This window comes from Ananas comosus, linkage group 10, assembly GCF_001540865.1.
Source record: "Ananas comosus cultivar F153 linkage group 10, ASM154086v1, whole genome shotgun sequence".
In the NCBI taxonomy this organism is placed as follows: Eukaryota; Viridiplantae; Streptophyta; class Magnoliopsida; order Poales; family Bromeliaceae; genus Ananas; species Ananas comosus.
In genome coordinates this window covers 4,301,443-4,319,892 of record NC_033630.1, presented here as the reverse complement: position 1 = coordinate 4,319,892, position 18,450 = coordinate 4,301,443, and the positions used below count along the sequence as shown (strand labels likewise).

General features: G+C 36.9%; 1 protein-coding gene and 1 long non-coding RNA gene across 7 annotated transcripts; both read right to left on the bottom strand.

The window, feature by feature from the left end:
• LOC109716749 (probable pectinesterase/pectinesterase inhibitor 34) lies at positions 8,569-10,856 on the bottom strand. Its single transcript, XM_020242303.1, has 3 exons — positions 10,121-10,856; positions 9,529-10,051; positions 8,569-9,416 (listed from the first exon to the last, which is right to left on the bottom strand). The coding sequence occupies exons 1-3, from the start codon at positions 10,649-10,651 to the stop codon at positions 8,719-8,721; spliced, it is 1,752 nt and encodes a 583-aa protein (XP_020097892.1). The 5' UTR covers positions 10,652-10,856; the 3' UTR covers positions 8,569-8,718.
• Positions 13,015-18,049, bottom strand: LOC109716492. Of its 6 annotated transcripts, none has more exons than XR_002217942.1 (3): positions 16,938-18,049; positions 16,456-16,514; positions 13,015-13,850 (listed from the first exon to the last, which is right to left on the bottom strand). It is a non-coding gene; the product is annotated as an uncharacterized LOC109716492 (long non-coding RNA). The 6 variants fall into 6 exon arrangements; XR_002217938.1 differs by lacking the exon at positions 13,015-13,850 and adding an exon at positions 14,206-15,974; XR_002217939.1 differs by lacking the exon at positions 13,015-13,850 and adding an exon at positions 14,206-15,956.

Genomic DNA, 18,450 nt, shown 5'->3' with positions numbered 1-18,450 from the left:
CCTTTTGCGTGAAATATTGTACAATCAATCAATCGAGAATTTGGTGATGAGCAAATGATTAAAACAAAAAGGGTAAAAAATATAAACTATAGATCATTTTGATTCAACTACTAATCTTTCAATTGGTTCGATTTAAATATTTTGATGGCTTTTTGAATTTAAAATTTAAATTACTCGTCTTATTTAATAAATTTATTGTTACGTAAATTGTACAAAATATAGTAATTAATTCTGTAAAAATAAAAGACATGTTAGATAAGAATATGGAGTTTTTTAACTTTCCCGCTTACAGAGATGCATTCATTTCTTTTCTTTTCTTTTGAACTTTGCTCTGAACTCCTATATTTTGGTATTTTGTTTTATATGGCACCTTGCCATTTGTTAGTAATAAAAATTTAATTTATTTTTTAAAAAAAAGATAAATAATATATTCAAATTCTAAAATTTAAAGATCATTAATTAGTTCAAATTAAATAAATTAAAAAAATCAGACAGTCAAAAGGAGTATCTATTAGCAATACTAAATCCTCCTTTTTTGAGCAAAGTATTAATGAAAAATAAATCTTCTCTGAAGGAAAATTCTGAATATAGCATAATTGGCCGGAACGGTTGGAGAAGAGAGTTTCACATGGAGTACATTATATTCTCCTTTCATCTGTTAAATAATATAAAATAATTATTATTCTTTAAAACTTTAATTAAGTTAATAATAATAAGAGCCTGACATGACTCGAACTCAACACCTTCTATTTTGATATCATATTAAATAATATAAAATAATTATTATTCTTTAAAACTTTAATTAAGTTAATAATAATAAGAGCCTGACATGACTCGAACTCAACACCTTCTATTTTGATATCATATTAAATAATATAAAATAATTATTATTCTTTCTAAACTTAAGCTAATAAATAATGATATTTAATTTTTTTTTATATTTAACATCATTTAAGAATTTCTAGTGATTCAACAAATTAATTCCACTCACAAACTCAGCTTGCATATTAATGGAAAAACTTCAAATACCGCCCATATGGTTTCGCACTTTTCACTTTAGTAGCCTATGGTTTAAAGTGTATCAATTTAGTACCCTATGGTTTCGCATTTTCTCACTTTAGTACCCTATGGTTTAAAGTTGTATCAATTTTTTACCATGTGGTTTCATTTTTTTCTTTTCGTCGGCTCCTTTGTTAATATTCTGTTAAATTATAAAAAAAAAACTTTAGATACCCTACCAAGGTTTATCGAATATTTACTTTAGTACCCTTTAGTTTTAACTTTATCACTGATTTTTTTTTCCTCCTTTAATATTTCGTTAAATTATATACAAAAAACTTTAGATACCCTACCTAGGTTTATCGAATATTTACTATAGTACCCTTTAATGTTAACTTTGTCACTGATTTAACGAAAAAAAAATAGTGAAATAGATAATAAAAAGAGAAAATAAAATCACAGTGCACTAACTTGATATACTTTAAACCACAGAATATTAAAGTGAGAAAATATGAAACTATAGAGACTAACTTGATAATTTTAAACCGCAGAACACTAAAGTGAGAAAGTATGAAATCACAAGGTAGTATTTGAAGTTTACCACATATTCATGGATTATCTAAATATAAAGATATGCTATGTATGCAATTATAGAAAATGTTAGGGCTATGATGCCTCAAATGCATTTATGTACCCACCGACACATCACATGAAGCCAAGTGACCATCATTCATCAATCATTGTCGAATAGAAGAAACCAAAGGAAGGAGAATGAAAAGACCTTTCAAAAGCAGAAGACCACTTCATTTGATCAGTGAAATGAAACCTCAATCCTGTTTACTACCAAAAATTTTAAAATGCATCAATTATATTGGTGGCACAACAGTTGCATTAATCAAATAAATTTTTATGAATTAATTTGATACTTCATAATTATAAAAAAAAATTATTATATTTTTAAAAAAAAAATAAATATGATTGATTTGTTATTGATGATATGAAAGTACAACAGAGTGTACTTTCTAAAATGCGCCAAAATTTCTATTTGTTTTATTGAGGCAGTAGTATTAATGCCAGACAATTAGATCAACCAATTATTTGCTACTGAATATCTTTCGAATTATTATATTAATTAAATGATTAAAATACAAAAAAAATATCACGTAAATATTCATCTTTCTCTTTTTTTTTTTTCTGATCATAAACTTATATTTTACCTCTTCATAATTTTAAATTGATACGTTCAGTCTCCATCTGTTAGAATTTCGTCACTATTCAGTCTATTCATCTATTTTTTTTTATAATTATACAAAAAATGATCTTAAAAATAAAAAAATTTATATTAAAAATTTATTTTTTCTTATGAAACAATAAAGATAATTTGATCAGTTTACCCTCTTCATTAACATTGTAACCTTTTGAAACATATCTAAAATTTTTAAAAGATAAAATATAGGTCTATAAAATCAATAAGAAAAAGTAAAAAAAATAAATATTTATGGAAGGATTTTCTGCATATTAACCTATCAAAATTAGTTCTCAGCTCTTTCTCTCTTTGTTTTTAAAAGTTTCAAATTTAATTCCCACACTTTTTTTTTCCACTCAAACAGACGCATATAAATGACCAATTTGCATATAAAAGTCATTAGTTGAGCTTTTGTAAATATGCCATTTTTTATATTTTGGAAATTAGGGTCGAATTTTTTAAAAACTGACCAAAATTCTTATTCTTTTTTCTCTTCTCTTTGTGTGTGCGTGTGTGTGTTTTTTTTTTTCTTTACTCTGCGAAGAAGTACAAGCGAAAGTAGAGGCTGAGCGGAGGCGGCCCGCCTCGCCTCTGTCCTGCGTGCCCTCGACCTCACCCTCGCCTGTGCACCCTCCCTCCGCTTTTCTCGCCTGCGACCCCGCCAAAGCCGCGCCTCGACCTTCTTTTTTTTCTTTCTCTCCGACCTTCCTCCACCGCCTCCCCGGCTCTTTACAACAGTAAAGAGGGTAATGTCACGTCATCTTCCTCTTTTTTTTTTTCTCTCGTTCTTTTTTTTTCCTTCTCTTCAACCCCCTTCTACCACCTTCGTGATTCTCCACGATGGTAACGAGAACAACGTCGCATCCTCTTTCTCCACCTTCGCCAGCGCAAGCACCAACGCCGGTGCCGGAAAAAGAGGGCTCGGAGCAAGTACAGGTGAGAGCGGAGCCAAGGAGAAAATTTAAAAAAGTTAAATTACAGGAAACTATCCTGTCAAAATTCGATTTTGCACTTCTCTCCCTGTCATTTAAAAACCTACATTTCGCCCCTTTATAAAATGAAAAATGTGCACTTCACCCCATACCATTAGTGATCCGTTAGGGTCCCGTTATAAAATATTTTTTATGCCAAAAATACCCCTCCGCCCTCTTCCTTGTTGCTTCACCTCACTTCGGCTCACCGCTTCGCCGCCGAATCGCCGCCTCGCCACCTCGCCCTCTCCACTACCTTGCCCTCGCCCTCGCCCACACCCACATCCCCTTCACCCTCCTCCACCACCTCGCCTTCGCCCTTATTGCCCTTGCCTATCTCTCCATCAGCGCCTACCTCGATTTCCTCCCTACTGTCGCCGAAATCGAGGGGCGACGAGGGTGCAGGAGGAGAAGGGGAGCAGGTGGAGAAGAAAATAGAGAAAAATCGCGACCGATCGAGGTGTGAATCGCGGCCGATTGAGGCGGCGGTTGAGGAAGATGAAGAATGAGATGAAAATAGTGAAGGACAAAATAGTCATTTTACGCACCATACCCCCCTGTGAACAATTTTCATTTTACAAGAGGGTAAAGTGCAGATTTTTAAATGACAAGAGGGGAAGTGAAAAATCGGTTTTTGATAGGGGAGTTTTATGTAATTTAGCCTAAAAATAAAATAAAATATAAAAAAAAAATCTTTCTACAAGAAAAAATAAAAAAACAGAGAGAAAAGAAGAAGATGATGAATTTGCACTATTTCAGAAAAATGTTACACTATCTTAGGAGAACGTTACACTATTTTTGAAAAAATTTACTCCCCTTGAGAGAAAAATATATAATTTTTTGGATAAAAATTATACGTTTTGAACAAAAATTGCACATTTTGAACAAAAATTATACTATTTGGCCGAAAATTACACTATTTGGCCAGAAAGAGAAGTAGAAGAAGAAGAAATAGTATAAATTCTGTCCAAATAATATAATTTTTATTTAAAAAGTGCAATTTTTACCCGAAAAAGTATATTTTTTCTCTTAAAGAGTGTAAATTTTCTCTAAAACAGTGCAATATTCTTCTAAAATAGTACAACATTCTTCTAAATTAGTGCAAATTCATCATATTCTTGTTTTCTCTGGTTCTTTATTTTTCTTATAGAAAAGATTATTTTTCTTTATATTTTATTCTTTATTTTTTATTTTTTATTTTCTGACTCTCACCTGCACTTGTTCCGAGTCCCCTTTCTCCGGCATCGGCATCGGTGCTTGTGTCGGTGAAGGCGGATGAAGAGGATGCTGTGCTGTCCTCGTTACCGTCGTGGACGGTCGCGGAAATGGTAGATGCAGGTCGAAGAGAAAAAAAGAACGAGAGAAAAAAAAGGAGAGAAAGTCGACATGACGCTGTCCTCTTTATTGTTGTAAAGGGCCGGGGAGGCGGTGGAGGGGAGTTGGAGAGAAAAAAAAGAGAGAGTCGAGATGCGGCTTTGGCGGGATTGGAGGTGAGAAAAACGAAGGGAAGGTGCGTAGGCGAGGGCGAGGGCACGCAGGAGAAAGGCAAGGCAGGCCGCCTCCGCCTCTGGCTCCGCCTCCGCCTCCGTCGTCCTCTTCGGAGAGAATGAAAAGAAAACAACGATAGAAAAAAAAAATTAAGAGTACAGCGAATAAGGGTATTTTGGGTAATCTTTTAAAAATTCGATCCGAATTTACAAAATTCAAAGAAAGGTCTATTTTTGCAAATTTTCAAAACTAATAAATTTTTTATACAAATTGGCCCATATTAATTAATTGATTTTCAGAATATTAAGACCAATGTATTCAACATGGTCCTATAAACGAACGAAATTAGATCATTTCATACACAGAAAAAAAAAAAAAAAAAAAAGGACAAAAAGCATAGCTAATTCGCGTCCGTGGGTCTCTATCCTTACAGTTACCTTTTGATACATGGCCCAAAACTTCGACAAGTATTAAAAAAAAAGAGGAGATAAAAAAAGGAAGCGTAGAGAAAAACGATAGAGCGTGCTAAAAAAAGCAAGATGTCGTTATCCCCTGTAATGAATACCAGGACGAAATAAGGATTGCACTACCACCTACTGTTCTTCGTCTTTATTCGTTATTTATTTTAATTTTTATTTATTGCGGTCACCACGTTTTCATTAATCCAAACTCTCTTAACATTTATATATCTATTAATCCGAAATCTAGGACACACATACCTTTTTTGTCGTTATTTAGTTAATTTTATAGTACATATGTATTTTTTAGGATACGTTTGATTGGTGTTATTTTTTAAAATTTTTTAAATAATTTAACAGAAATAAAATATATATGATGATATTTAACTAAATACATCAAATAATTTGAATGGTATTGTTAAATTTATTTGAGAATAAGATTTACTTTAAAATAATAATTTTAAATTTTTGGATGAGGACGAGTACCCTGATATTAATGAATTAATCATAAAATTTTTAATCCGACCAGCTCTTTTTCTCTCTCTCCATCTCCATAACCCACTGCACAGTCAAATTGCCTTTACTCTCTACTTTCATCTCTCTCTCTCTCTCTAACCACATCTCACCCCTCTCTAATCTCTACTCTCTTTACCTTTTAAGATCAAATCTCTCTTTTTCCCTACTAAACCTCTCTCACTGTAACATAATTAAGTTATAGGGATGCATTTTTGAAATACCTTTGTATAAGTATTCTATTTATGCCAAAATATTTTTAAAAAAATCTATTTAGGTCTCAATATAGAGCCTAATCTAATTAAAAATAAAAAGTTGCTCTATTCAACCAACCCTATCCAACCCACTCGGCCTGATTACAAAAAATAATAATAATAATAATCACCATCTCCCCTTCTCCTCCTCTGTCATCGCAGCTAGTAAGCTACGGTTCCGGCGGCTGGAGTTCGGCCGTGAGAATCTGGCAAGGACCGTAGAGAGTTATGATCGCCACATATTTCTCCGCCAAAGGTCGCTGAAGGAGTGGGTGCCAAATATCGAGGCGACCCCACATATAGTAACACTTTTAAAAAATGTCGGTAATTTAGCCAACAACCCTTTTTTTCACCTGTACCGACATTTAAAAATATCGCTATACACCGTTTTTATTGTAGTGTCTAAATTTAACTTAAAAATAATTCCTTATGATTATCTACTGAAGAAGGAAATAGTGTTCACATTACTGCTGATATTACTACCTAAAATTAATTAACAAAATAAATACATCCATTTTATACTTTTGAAATCTTAAATAATATGATTATGTAAATCAAACACTATATATAAGGGCACATTTTTATTAGGATGACTAAAAATCAACCTCTTGAAATTTCTTTCATTCAGATAATCTTTATGGCGTGAACCAAATTATAGTGAGATATTCATTTATATAAAATCTGCAGTACAAGCTCTAAATTTAAGCTTATATAAAAATTTCAATCTCCGACCTAATGATCGGAACCTAACACTAAGGGCTTGTTTGGTTCAAGGGTGGAATTGGAATGGATAACGGAATGGGAATAAATTGGAATGATAATTGGAATGGCCCACTCCCCAAAGACGTTTGGTTTATTTGTGGATTCAGAATTGGAATGAATTATTCACATTTTATTGTTTGGTTCGTATAAACTAAAAAAATTGTAGAATACTATAATACTAATTTTACTCTCAAATATAAATTTATATTATTTAAAATTTATGAAAAATATAATACTATTCTCTAATAAGTTTTTCAAAAAAATATCAAATTTATTTTTAAAAACTTTTATTGATGTGGATTAGGGATAGGGTTTTGAGAGAGGATAGGTTTTTATTTTTTTGATGAGAAAGGGGTGAAGAGAAGGAGGGTGAGATGGCCACATGGGCTTCGAGAACTTAGTGGGCTTCCGGAATGAAATCTCAATCCGGGCTAGAAGATCGAAATCAAGTTGAAAGCTAATGGGTCATTCCCATTCTAGTCCGAAATAGGAATTCCAAATCGATTCATGCGAACCAAACAAAATTAACCGAATTTGATCAAATCGATTTCCATTCCATACCCAAAATGGATGAACCAAACAAGCCCTAAGTTCGGATATATTTTTAATTAGTTATAAATTCAGAATCTCTATCAATTACGGAAACTTTGTCTATTAATTTCAACGTGTACTCATGCATATGGATAGTGGTATTGAAAGAAAAGGATACAATAATTGTTTGTAGCCTTTGTGGAGCTTTATTGGTTAAAAATGAGAGATTGTTCTTTTGGCTCACATGAGTGCGGAATCCACTTTAGACAACGGCATCTAATTCCAACTTATGCAACTACCGATAATTATTCGACATTTTGCATAGGTTGGTTCCAAAATAAAAGGATCGATGTGAATAAAAAGGAAGATGCTCAATTGAGAGCCCAATTGACCTTTAGTACTAGTACTCTTTAATTACACTTTTAGAAAAGAAAAGATGCAGAACTTTTACTTGAACTACAAGCAGAAAAAAAGACTAAAAAAAAAAAAAAAAAAAATCTAATTTAGTACTTTCAATTCTACAACAAAAAAGAAATCATGTTATTATATTTTTCTTGATAAAAACTTATTCAGAGATATCTAGTAGTGCTTCATCAAATAATACTGTGTCATACATCACAATTAAATATGTAGTAATAGAGAATCTATTCCAATTGTACTACTATCCATTTTGGAAACACCTGGTGGTCCTCTAATTATGTTCATCATAGGAAATTGTAATATATATATAATATATATATATTAATATAATATATATATATAATATATATAATATATTATTATATATATATATATATATATATATATATATATATATCAGCATGAACTTATGCCCACGTAATTTTATATTAATTAAAAAGGATTTTTTCATGCTAACTATATATATATATATATATTATATTAATATATATATATATTATATACTTAAAAAGGACTTTTATTAAACATTCTAGCATATCCTATGTGTTGAGGAAAAAAAATCCGTGGATTATGTAATTATCGAGTAAATCGCATCATTTTGACTTAGAAACAGTCATATTTACACCAATTAATTAGCCCAAATAACTGGAGACTATGAGAATGTAAGCTTATATATATAGCACTCGTTCCCACATAGCTTCTCATGCTCTAGCTAATTAAATCTCACTAGAATATAAGCAATTAATTAATCTTATATCCTAATAATCAAGTGAACAGTATTATATATATATATATATATATATATATATATATATATATATATATATATATATATATCCAGTTACATCAAGAATAAATTCAATTTATGCCAAAAAATTAACAAAAGTTAGAATAATTGTATTTCAACTTAATTGTTATTCCTGAAGAAAAGAACAATAGAGATGTACAACTTGCATTGTTTTAATTTCGAGATAATAACATTTCCAAAATAAATTAAAAGAAAACTAAATTAAAGAACCTACGCCTATACGTACGTTATCGTAGAAGAAGAAAATATATATATATATATATAAACACTATAATGAGAGACCGGCGAGGAAGGCCACTCCGGTGGCCGGCAACCAAGAGGAGCCGTAAATAAACCGCCCTACAGTGAACTTGCTCGCCTCTTCGGGGAGCGTGATCACTCTATATCCAGGCCACTGCACTCGTTTTTCGAGGGCCGCCCCGGGCCCGTAATTCAAGTACTCTCCGTAGTATAGCGTATTCAGTGCGAAGCTCCCATTCCACTCAAGCCACCCGGCCGGATGGATATGATGCCCTAAGACGGACATCATATACACCGTTCTCGAATACTGCTTCCACGGGCGCCCCAGGTAGGTAGGGTAGGCCCACCTAACCGGCTCGAGCTCCGGCGTGGCCAGCACTCGGCAATCGTGGATTGATATTCCCGTGTTCTGATTCGGGTCCTTCCTGCTTTGCGCCGTGATTGTGTTCTTCTGCATCGGCAACGGTTTTCGGGCCCAGATGCTGCAGTTCTGGAGCACCACTGCTGCGTTGCCGAAGATGAAGTCGACGGTGCCGTAGATATCACATTCGCGAAAAAACTGCCGTTGTGAGTGCACGTATAGTGTGTCCTGGTACCCAATTATGTCACATCGGTACACCACGGCGCGGTCCGCCCCGATGCGCAGAGCCACCGCCTGGTGCTTTTGTGGCCCGGCCCAGTTCTCGATCGTCATGTCCTTCATTATGAGCCCCGCTCCCGTCGCCGCTGTCACAAGTCAAAATAGCTAGTGTTGAAATTTTTACTTGATAACAAATGATGAATTCAAATTTTGAAGTTCATGTAGTTCTGAAGCTTTTGTTTAGAGATGCATATATACCAAATGTTGCGCTTTGAAAGGTCGTGTAGTTATCGTAGACGCTGCGGGATCCGGCGATGACCGTAACGCCCTTACCATCTCCGACGAACAGGAGGTTGGTCTTCTTCCGGCCGACCTTCACATTCTCCTCATACCGCCCGGCCTTGACATATATAATAACTCGACTCGAGCTGTGCTCAGGGGCCGCCTTTATGGCTTGCCCGATTTTCTTGTACGTCCCGTTCTCTCCGTCTTTCGACACTACGAAATCGGCCTGAATATACGCAGCTGGCGTCTGAAGAAGTCGACGATCACTTATTCCAACCCAGTCGGGGAATTCGTCATTAGTGTCGCTACTCAATAGCATTCTCCTTCGCCTCTTGTTCTGGATCGGTATCCCCGCGAACTCTCCGTTCTTGCTCACAGCCGCGAAGATGGCGAGGCAGTTACTAACCAGCTCGGAGAGGTCCTTAAGGTAGTTATCAAGCATCTGCGATTTGATGTATTCGTCGCGGGCTTCTTCAATGCCCTCCGTGCACGTGTCCTGAGGTTAAAAAAAAAAAACTTAAACTATCAGAGAACGATATTTGAATATTATATATATAACAGACACCTGGTTTGTTAGGGCGGCGCTGAGCCAGGTGAGGACGTCCTCGTCGGAGGCGCCTCGACTCCGCGGTGATGGGGACGGAGAGACGGCGAGGAGGGACTCGGAGAGCTGGTCGAGCGAGTCGGCGAGGAGCTCCATGCAGTCGGCGTACGCGGCGCGCGCGCGCGCGCCCATGCGGGCGCCGCCGAGCGCGGACGCGCCGTAGAGCGCGCGCCCCACGCGCTGGCGCGTCATGTTGAGGGCGACGCTGACGAGGTCGCCCGCGCCCGCTGCGCCCGACGCGCCCGGGAAGGCCGCGAGCGAGCCCACGCACAGCGCCGGGTAGCGGGTCCACGCGCACGCGTCGGAGATCGCCTGCGTCGGGGCCGATCCGCGCGGCGGCCCCGGCCGGGCACGAATTATGATCACGGCTGATACAGCGGAGGCGATGACTAAGAGAGCGGCAAGGAGGGCTACGAAGACGAGGAGGAGCCGACTGCGACGAGTGCCGGGGACGGGGTGGGGATCGGAGGAGTGGAGTCGGCCGTAGGGCATGGTTTTGGATTGTGGGGTAGGAAGGAATTGATCAGGGAAAGGAAAGGGAGGAGACAAGGATAGCAGTGTAAGTGGGGAGTTATGTTACTAGAGAGATCATCGGGGTGTGTTCAAATGTACTGTGTATAGGTGGGACTGTAAACTGATCCGGGGGGCATGGAAAGGGCCCCCACCTCCCGTCCTTTTTGCATGTCAGATGCCACAGCTTATCATCTTATTTGGAACGTGATCGGACAAAAATTAAAATAAACAAAACGGACAGTGTACTACGAATCTTTCAAAAAAAAAAAATTCTCACGGATCGAAACGGTTTTGAAATAACCCCTTCTTCAACTTTATTTTTCAATAGATTAGAATAAATTCAAAACAAATTATTATTTTTTAAAATTTTTAATTTTAATTTAGTATTTCATTCGAAGAAGATCTAGACGGAATCTCTGCAAATCTTGATCCATTTGCATTCCTACATACAGAGGGGAACTAATAGCAGTGTAGTTTGGTGAGGGGTCTGCGTCTCTTGCGTTCAAATGAGCTGGATCCTACTTTTTTGCTGCTTTTCTCTGCCACAAGATCTAAAACAATTCCACTTGTTTGGAAAGTTATCTTTATAAATTATTTATTTTATTTTATAAATAGTAATGTTTTTATAATCATATTTGGTTGTAATTTTATGACACACTTATCCCAAGCCTATAAAATTTTGCACTAGTTTTATAATTTGTTTCACTATAATAAAAATGGTATATAGCGATACTGTTAAATATCGGTACAGTTCAAAAAAAATACTGTGGCTAAATTATCAACACTTTTAAAAAATTTACTATATGTAGGGTCGCTAGGTATATAATAACAGTTTAAGAGTGTCGATATAATCTAAAAAAAGTGCTGCTAATTTACCAATATTAATTTTAGTATTCAGTAACCGTCGGAACTCTATTTCGTTGGCTGCGGTGGCAGAGGAGGAGAGTGAAAGGCTTTTCGTCTAGAATTTCAGTGGATTGAGTGAAGAGAGAAGAAAAGATGGTAATTGATTTTTCTTTTTTCTTCTTTTCTGTTTGTAATCGGGCCAAATGGGCTGGGTGTGATGGGTTGAGTAGAATAACCTTTTATTTTTTATTGGATTGACTTTATATTTAGATCTTAATATATTTTTTAAAAAAATTTTGGTATAAATAAGACACTTACACAAAAATATGTCAAACATGTGTCTCTATAATTTAATTCTGTTGTAGTATTTATATAAAAAATATTTAAAACACTGAATAAATTCTAGAGAGATTGTTTGGACTGTAGGATGGAGAATTTTTATAGTGTAGCCATATGGTGTGTCCACATTGGCGGGTCTTAATTTAACCCGATCCACTTAGGATGTCGATTAGGACTTATCCTAATAGGTTTAGGATAATAATAAATTATATGTTTCTTATCAGTTAAGAAACATATCTATTAGAGGATATCTATCATATTCTAGTTCTTATCCTAATCTCTTTGTGGGATTCAGGATATTTAGGGATTCTGTTATTCTATATATACGTTCCCTTGTCTCTCCCGAAAAAAAGGACGATCGAATACAATCAAATTCGTAAGAACTCACGAAATATCTTCCTTATTCTCTCTCTTCTTCCTCTCTGGGATTTCCACTTACGTTTTCGGGGTTTTGGAGTGTGGACATAGAAGAGGACTCTGGTAGCCCTCTTCGATCGGCATCCGTCGCATCAGATCCGCATCCGATCCGTGGCGTAAGGCGTATGCGAAGGAGAAGGCGAGAAACGTGAGAGATCCAGAAGCATCGAGACAAGGACGATTCAAGAAGGCTTATAAAACAAGTAATCCGATCCGATTCGGGCTTCTGGATATATTGGCTATCTGGTTTGTAAGTTTCCGCTACCTATTATTTCTAACATATAGATTACAATCTAAACTGGATTGTAGATTTAGTTTTTTTAGAAAAAAATTTTGATATATAAATAAGAATATAAGAACAACTCGCGGCACTTATTCAGGACCGCCTCACTCATATACATTTCTAATAATTTTGCTGGTGATTAAGAAATAAGATTATTACGTGCATAAACATTTCTTACGTGCGCTCAAAATTAATATAGAATAATCATGCACACATTTTCAGATATCCAAAACATTTTGGTAATCTAAAACACTAGCATCACATCACTCTCTTTTACTTTCTCATAATTCTCACTAGCTACAATAATTTTATTTTATCACATCAATTTAATTACATCAAAAATTAATTAATATAGAATATATTTTATTGTACCATATATTTTGTGTCGGTGCGATAATACAATGTTCATTGTTTCTTATTAAGAAAAAATTGTAACAAAGATTTGCAATGATTTTCATTTATTGTAAAAATTAGGCTAATTTGCATTAAAAATTCACAAGTTTTGAGCTTTTGCAAAATTGAGCTATCATTTTCGATTTTACAGATTCGGGCTGGATTTTCAGAAAATTGCCCAAAATATTATTATTTCTTTTTCTCTCTCTTTTTGTTTCTCGTTCTTTTTTTTTTTTCTCTCTCCAAAAAGAGAGGCGGAGGTGCGAGCAGAGACGGAGACGGCCCGCCTCGGCATGCCCCCCGCGCTCTGGGCTCTCGCTTGCGGCTGCGCACCACCCGTCCTCCTCGCCACTGACCCACCAAGGCTGCGCTCACCGCCGCCCTTTGGAACGCCCCTTCTCGTCTCCGCCCCATGTGCCCTCACCCGCGCCCGCGCCCGCGCACGCACCCACTTAGCCCCTGCCCTCCTTGCCTCTGACCTCACCGAGACTGCGCCGTGATCCTCTTTTTTTTTTCCTCTCCAAACCTCCTCCACCGCCTCCACGGTCCTTTGCGACCCACCTCTACCTCCACCTCTACTGTAGTAGATTTTTTACCAAGCAAACCCAATTCTGGGAACTCGACGTCCTTACCACAGCCGCACCGACGACGAAAAGGAAACACTTCTTAGCGCCAAAAAGCTCGTTGGCAAAGGAGGGGACACGCGACCCACCGCACCCATCCGGAATTGACGACAAGCGATGTAGAGACGGAGAAGAGTGTGAGGACGCAAGAGAAGAGGGCGGGGCGGCATCGAGCGCGCGGCGTCCCAAAGGGCAGAGATGAGCGCGGCCTCAGCAAGGTGGGAGACGAGAAAAGCATGGGTGCACGGGAGCATCTCTAGTCAAGCACTTTTATTTGCTTAAAACAAAAAAAATTAACTAAAAATTAAAAACTAGAGAATAATTAAGAAGAAGTAGAAAAGAAAGAAGAAAATGATGAAGTTGTTTTATTAAGATAAAGTTACACTGTTTTAGAAGAATGTTGCACTATTATAGAAGTAATTTGCATTCTTTGAGATGTAAACTGCATACTTTTATGTGAAGGTTACATTCTTTAAACGAAAATTGTACTATTTAGGAGATAGTTATACTATTTCTTCTCCCAAATAGCACCCTTTAAGATAAAAGTTACACTCTTTAAACGAAGATAGTACTATTTGAAAGATAGTTATACTATTTCTTCTCTAAAAAAGTACCCTTTAAGATGAAAGTTATACTCTTTAAATAAAAGTTGTACTATTTGAAAGATAGTTATACTATTTCTTCTCCGAAAGAGCTCCCTTTAAGATGAAAGTTATATTTTTTAAACAAAAGTTAAACTAGATAGTTACACTATTTCTCCATCAAAATAGTGCAATTTTAGGACTCTAAGATCAACTTCAACAAAAGCTCTCTCATTCCGATCAACCTGTCGACGGATCAAATCTCGGGCTTGACCAATGTCTTGGGCTGCTCCACGCAAGATTTCCCCTTTAAATACTTGGGTCTTCAACTATCACCTAGACGGCTTCTCAAAAACGACTACCTATCTCTAATCGAGAAAATCGATAATCGTTTAGCCGGATGGAAGGAACAGATGCTCTCAAGGGGAGGTCGAGTCGTGCTCATTAACTCGGTACTCTCAACCATTCCTACCTATTTTTGCTCAGCCTTTCTACTACCCTCTTGGGTTATAAAATACATAGATAAAATCCGCCGAGGTTTCTTTTGGAGAGGTAAAATCCTAGATAGCGGTTTTCATTGCTTAGTCAAATGGGAGCAAGTGTGCCGTCCTAAAAGACCTGGAGGTATGGGGATTCGAAATTTACGGTCCATGAATTCAGCCTTGTTGATGAAAGCTCTTTGGAACTTCTACGATTCACCAAACACTCCTTGGGTACAACTCTTGAGGCAGAAACACTATAAACATAGACTACCTTCATATAACGATGCTAAGCCTGTGGGTTGCTGCTCTATTTGGAGAGGCGTCCTCAGCACGGCGGCGCCTTTCCATACCTCGGTTTCTTTCTCCCTGGGCAACGGAAAAGGAGTATCTTTCTGGAATTCGAGATGGTGCGGAGACTGCGTCCTCAAATATACCCTGCCACACCTTTTTGCTGCGTCGAACTCTAAACATCTCTCGGTCGCAATCTGGATCAGACGCTTCGCAACACGCTCCAATTTGGGGTTTAATACCTCCCAAGGTCTCGAGATGCAAGACGAACTTCAGCAGCTCACAACTTTACTTAATACCTGGATGCTGTCGGATCTCAGAGAGGACAAGCCCTCGTGGCGCTGGACTACCTCTGGCAATTTTTCGGCTCGGAGCGCCTACAACTTCCTCATATACGACGGAATCAACGACTCAAGAATATCCTTCCTGTGGAAAATCAAGATCCCTCTAAGAATAAAGATATTCTTGTGGTTAGCCGCAAGAAACAAAGTACTGACAGCTGAAATCCTGCAGAAAAGGGGATCGAACGGGCCTTCCATCTGCGTGCTTTGCAACTCAAACGCGGAAACTCTGGATCATATTCTTTTCCAATGTACTTATGCTAAATCATTGTGGAGGGGGCTGCTTCACAATTCCAATACTGCACAACTGTCCTTGACCACTGTATCAGGAAATTTAGCGGACTGGTGGAGACAAAGCAGGAGCACGGTGTCGGGAGTATCTAAAACAAACCTGGACCTCTGTTTCGCAGCAGCCTGCTGGGAATTGTGGAACGAGAGGAACAGGAGAATTTTCAATGATCGTCAAGGTCACTACAACAATCTAAGAAGAAGCGTCCTGTACATGGCAGACCTCTAGAAATCTGTGCTTCACAACTGAGATGTCCCAATCCTGTAGAGGAGCTGGATTTTGTTGTGGTTGTGGATGTTCTTCGCTTTCTTGATGTTTTTCCTCGTTTTCTTGAGGGTCTGATTTTCGCTTCCTCGACTGTCTGGACGCAACTAAGACCTTGTCCGAGGTCTTATTTGTCTTCTGAAATAGGGAATACCCCTGTTTAATCGAAAAAAAAAAATAGTGCAATTTTTTTTAAAGAGTGTAGCTTTCATCTTAAATTGTGTAGTTTATATTTCAAGGAATGCAACTTACGTGTGTGTGTGTGTGTATATATATATATATATATATATATATATATATATATATATATATATATATATATATAGCCCGGCTACTATACTCTTTGGAGTACAATCGCTCTCGTACTCATAAGTCGTTTTCGATGAGAGAGCTTCCGGATCGACGATCAACACTGTTAAACATTATCTAGAGCATTTAAAATGTCTAGAAATCAAATTTTATAATTTTTCGATATTATTTACCTTACGATCAAAAGGTAACAAAATTGACAATTTTTAACGGTCAGTATGGGATTTTGCTAGTTTAATGGTGTAAAGAGGCTAAAAATTTGCACTTTTGCTGTGCGAGGGGTCTTGGCATGTTTTGCTCTTCATATATAGAGAATTAAGGTTGTTACCTTGATAACTAGAGACCTTTATTGAATAAGAGATATTGCATGAAGTGGAGACTCATAAGCTGCATTAGGCAAGTATGCTCAGTTAGTCCTAATGTATATGACAATAAGTCTCATACAAGTTGTCATATGCAGGATACAGAGAGAGGAACAACATTAATTTCAAGTCATGTCAAAGAAAAAGTAAAATTAAAAAAAAAAACCCACTAGTGGAGAAAGGAGGAGGCCTAGGCCCCAGCTGTGTCTACACCCATGTCATAGAACTGGAGGACAGTCCCAACTATGGTATTTACATTTTAATTTTGTTACGTAACATAAGATGGACTAGAAAGAAATGCCTATGTATAAAAAGAAAGATATAAACACAACCTATAACATTAATACAATAATAGAACAGGTGCATTTTTACACTCTTGGATACATCGAGTATTGCACAAAACTCCCAAATAATTCACAAAAAATAAAAAAAAAAGTATTTTACTGACCTGAATGACAAATGACCGGTTTTGCGTAGAATGTTTAATCCGTTGGCACCGATAACCCTAAGTGCAATTTCTGTATCATTTTGGAAGGATATACTTGTTTTTTTCTCCAAAATTTTCAGTGCCCCGTGGACTCTGGAAAATGATTTAGAACACTTTTTAAAGTAAGATATTAATGTAAATAAAACTTCTACAATACTAATAAAATACAAGAAAAATATAAATTTAGTATAATTTGCACAACATGTCATTTTCTACACCAACAAAAATAAATAGGTTTTAATCATACTTGACAGAGGGAGAGAGAGTAAAATAATTCAAAACATATCATAATTGTGTGTTGTGCATGGAGTGTAACTTACAATAAATAAAATTGTAGCAAACACAAGAATAACATGAACCATACATATCTCATCTCACAAGGGCATTTCTCCGAACACCTAAAACTCCAAACCATAACAACACAACCCTCAAAAATTCCAAATTAAAACTTTCAACATTTAAATCAAAACAAATCTGTTGTAAGAATTTCATCAACCACGTGATATGCAACCTTCTGATTGTCTCATGAGCATCTCCACAAACACCATTAAAACCATCTCTACACATAGCGAGAAGTTAATTACCAGTATAATATTAATATTAGATTCCACTAACACCAACCTCAACATATCACATTAGTAACAAATTACACTAAAAATTTACTAAAAGAAGCTAATAAAAATCATACCATTGTCACAATGGAAGATCAAAAGCTCAAAAGCTTTAGAAATCCTCGTCCTCCCCTTTTTCTACTCAATTACCTTAATTTCCCAATCCGAGCCTCACCATCATCCCCATCGCCATCCGCGTCACACAACGCCGTGCCGGAGTTTCGGGATTGAGCTTGGATTTGTGAAGAGGAGCACCGGCGACGGAGGTGTTAATTGAGAGAAGCCATTAGCGAAAGGGACCGAGGAGAGAAACTAGGGTTAGGGCTTGGATCTGTGGTAGGGAGGGAGGAGGGGGAGAGAGAGAGAGAGAGAGAGAGAGAGAGAGAGAGAGAGAGGCGGGGAGGGAGAAGACGAGGGTGTCGGGATTGGGTTTGGGTTTGGATGAGAGGGGGTTTTGGGGTTTTGATAGATGCATTTAATACCTAAATAATAGTAAGATAATTAAAATTGGTAATTAAAAAAATAATTTAATATAATTTAATTAATTACGACGCTTTGGAAGCGTCGTCAAGATAATTGTTTATTGTTTCGCCATATATCAAATATTATAGACACTAGAATAAAGCGTAGTCTAAAAAATATCAGTATTAAAATATTTTGTTGTAGTGACGTGAACCATTAGGGACGTTAATGGGCATGGATATCCGAAATATTGTCTGAATCCGAACTCAAATGGGACGGATTTATCTGAGCNAGAGAGAGAGAGAGAGAGAGAGAGAGAGAGAGAGAGAGGCGGGGAGAGAGAAGACGAGGGTGTCGGGATTGGGTTTGGGTTTGGATGAGAGGGGGTTTTGGGGTTTTGA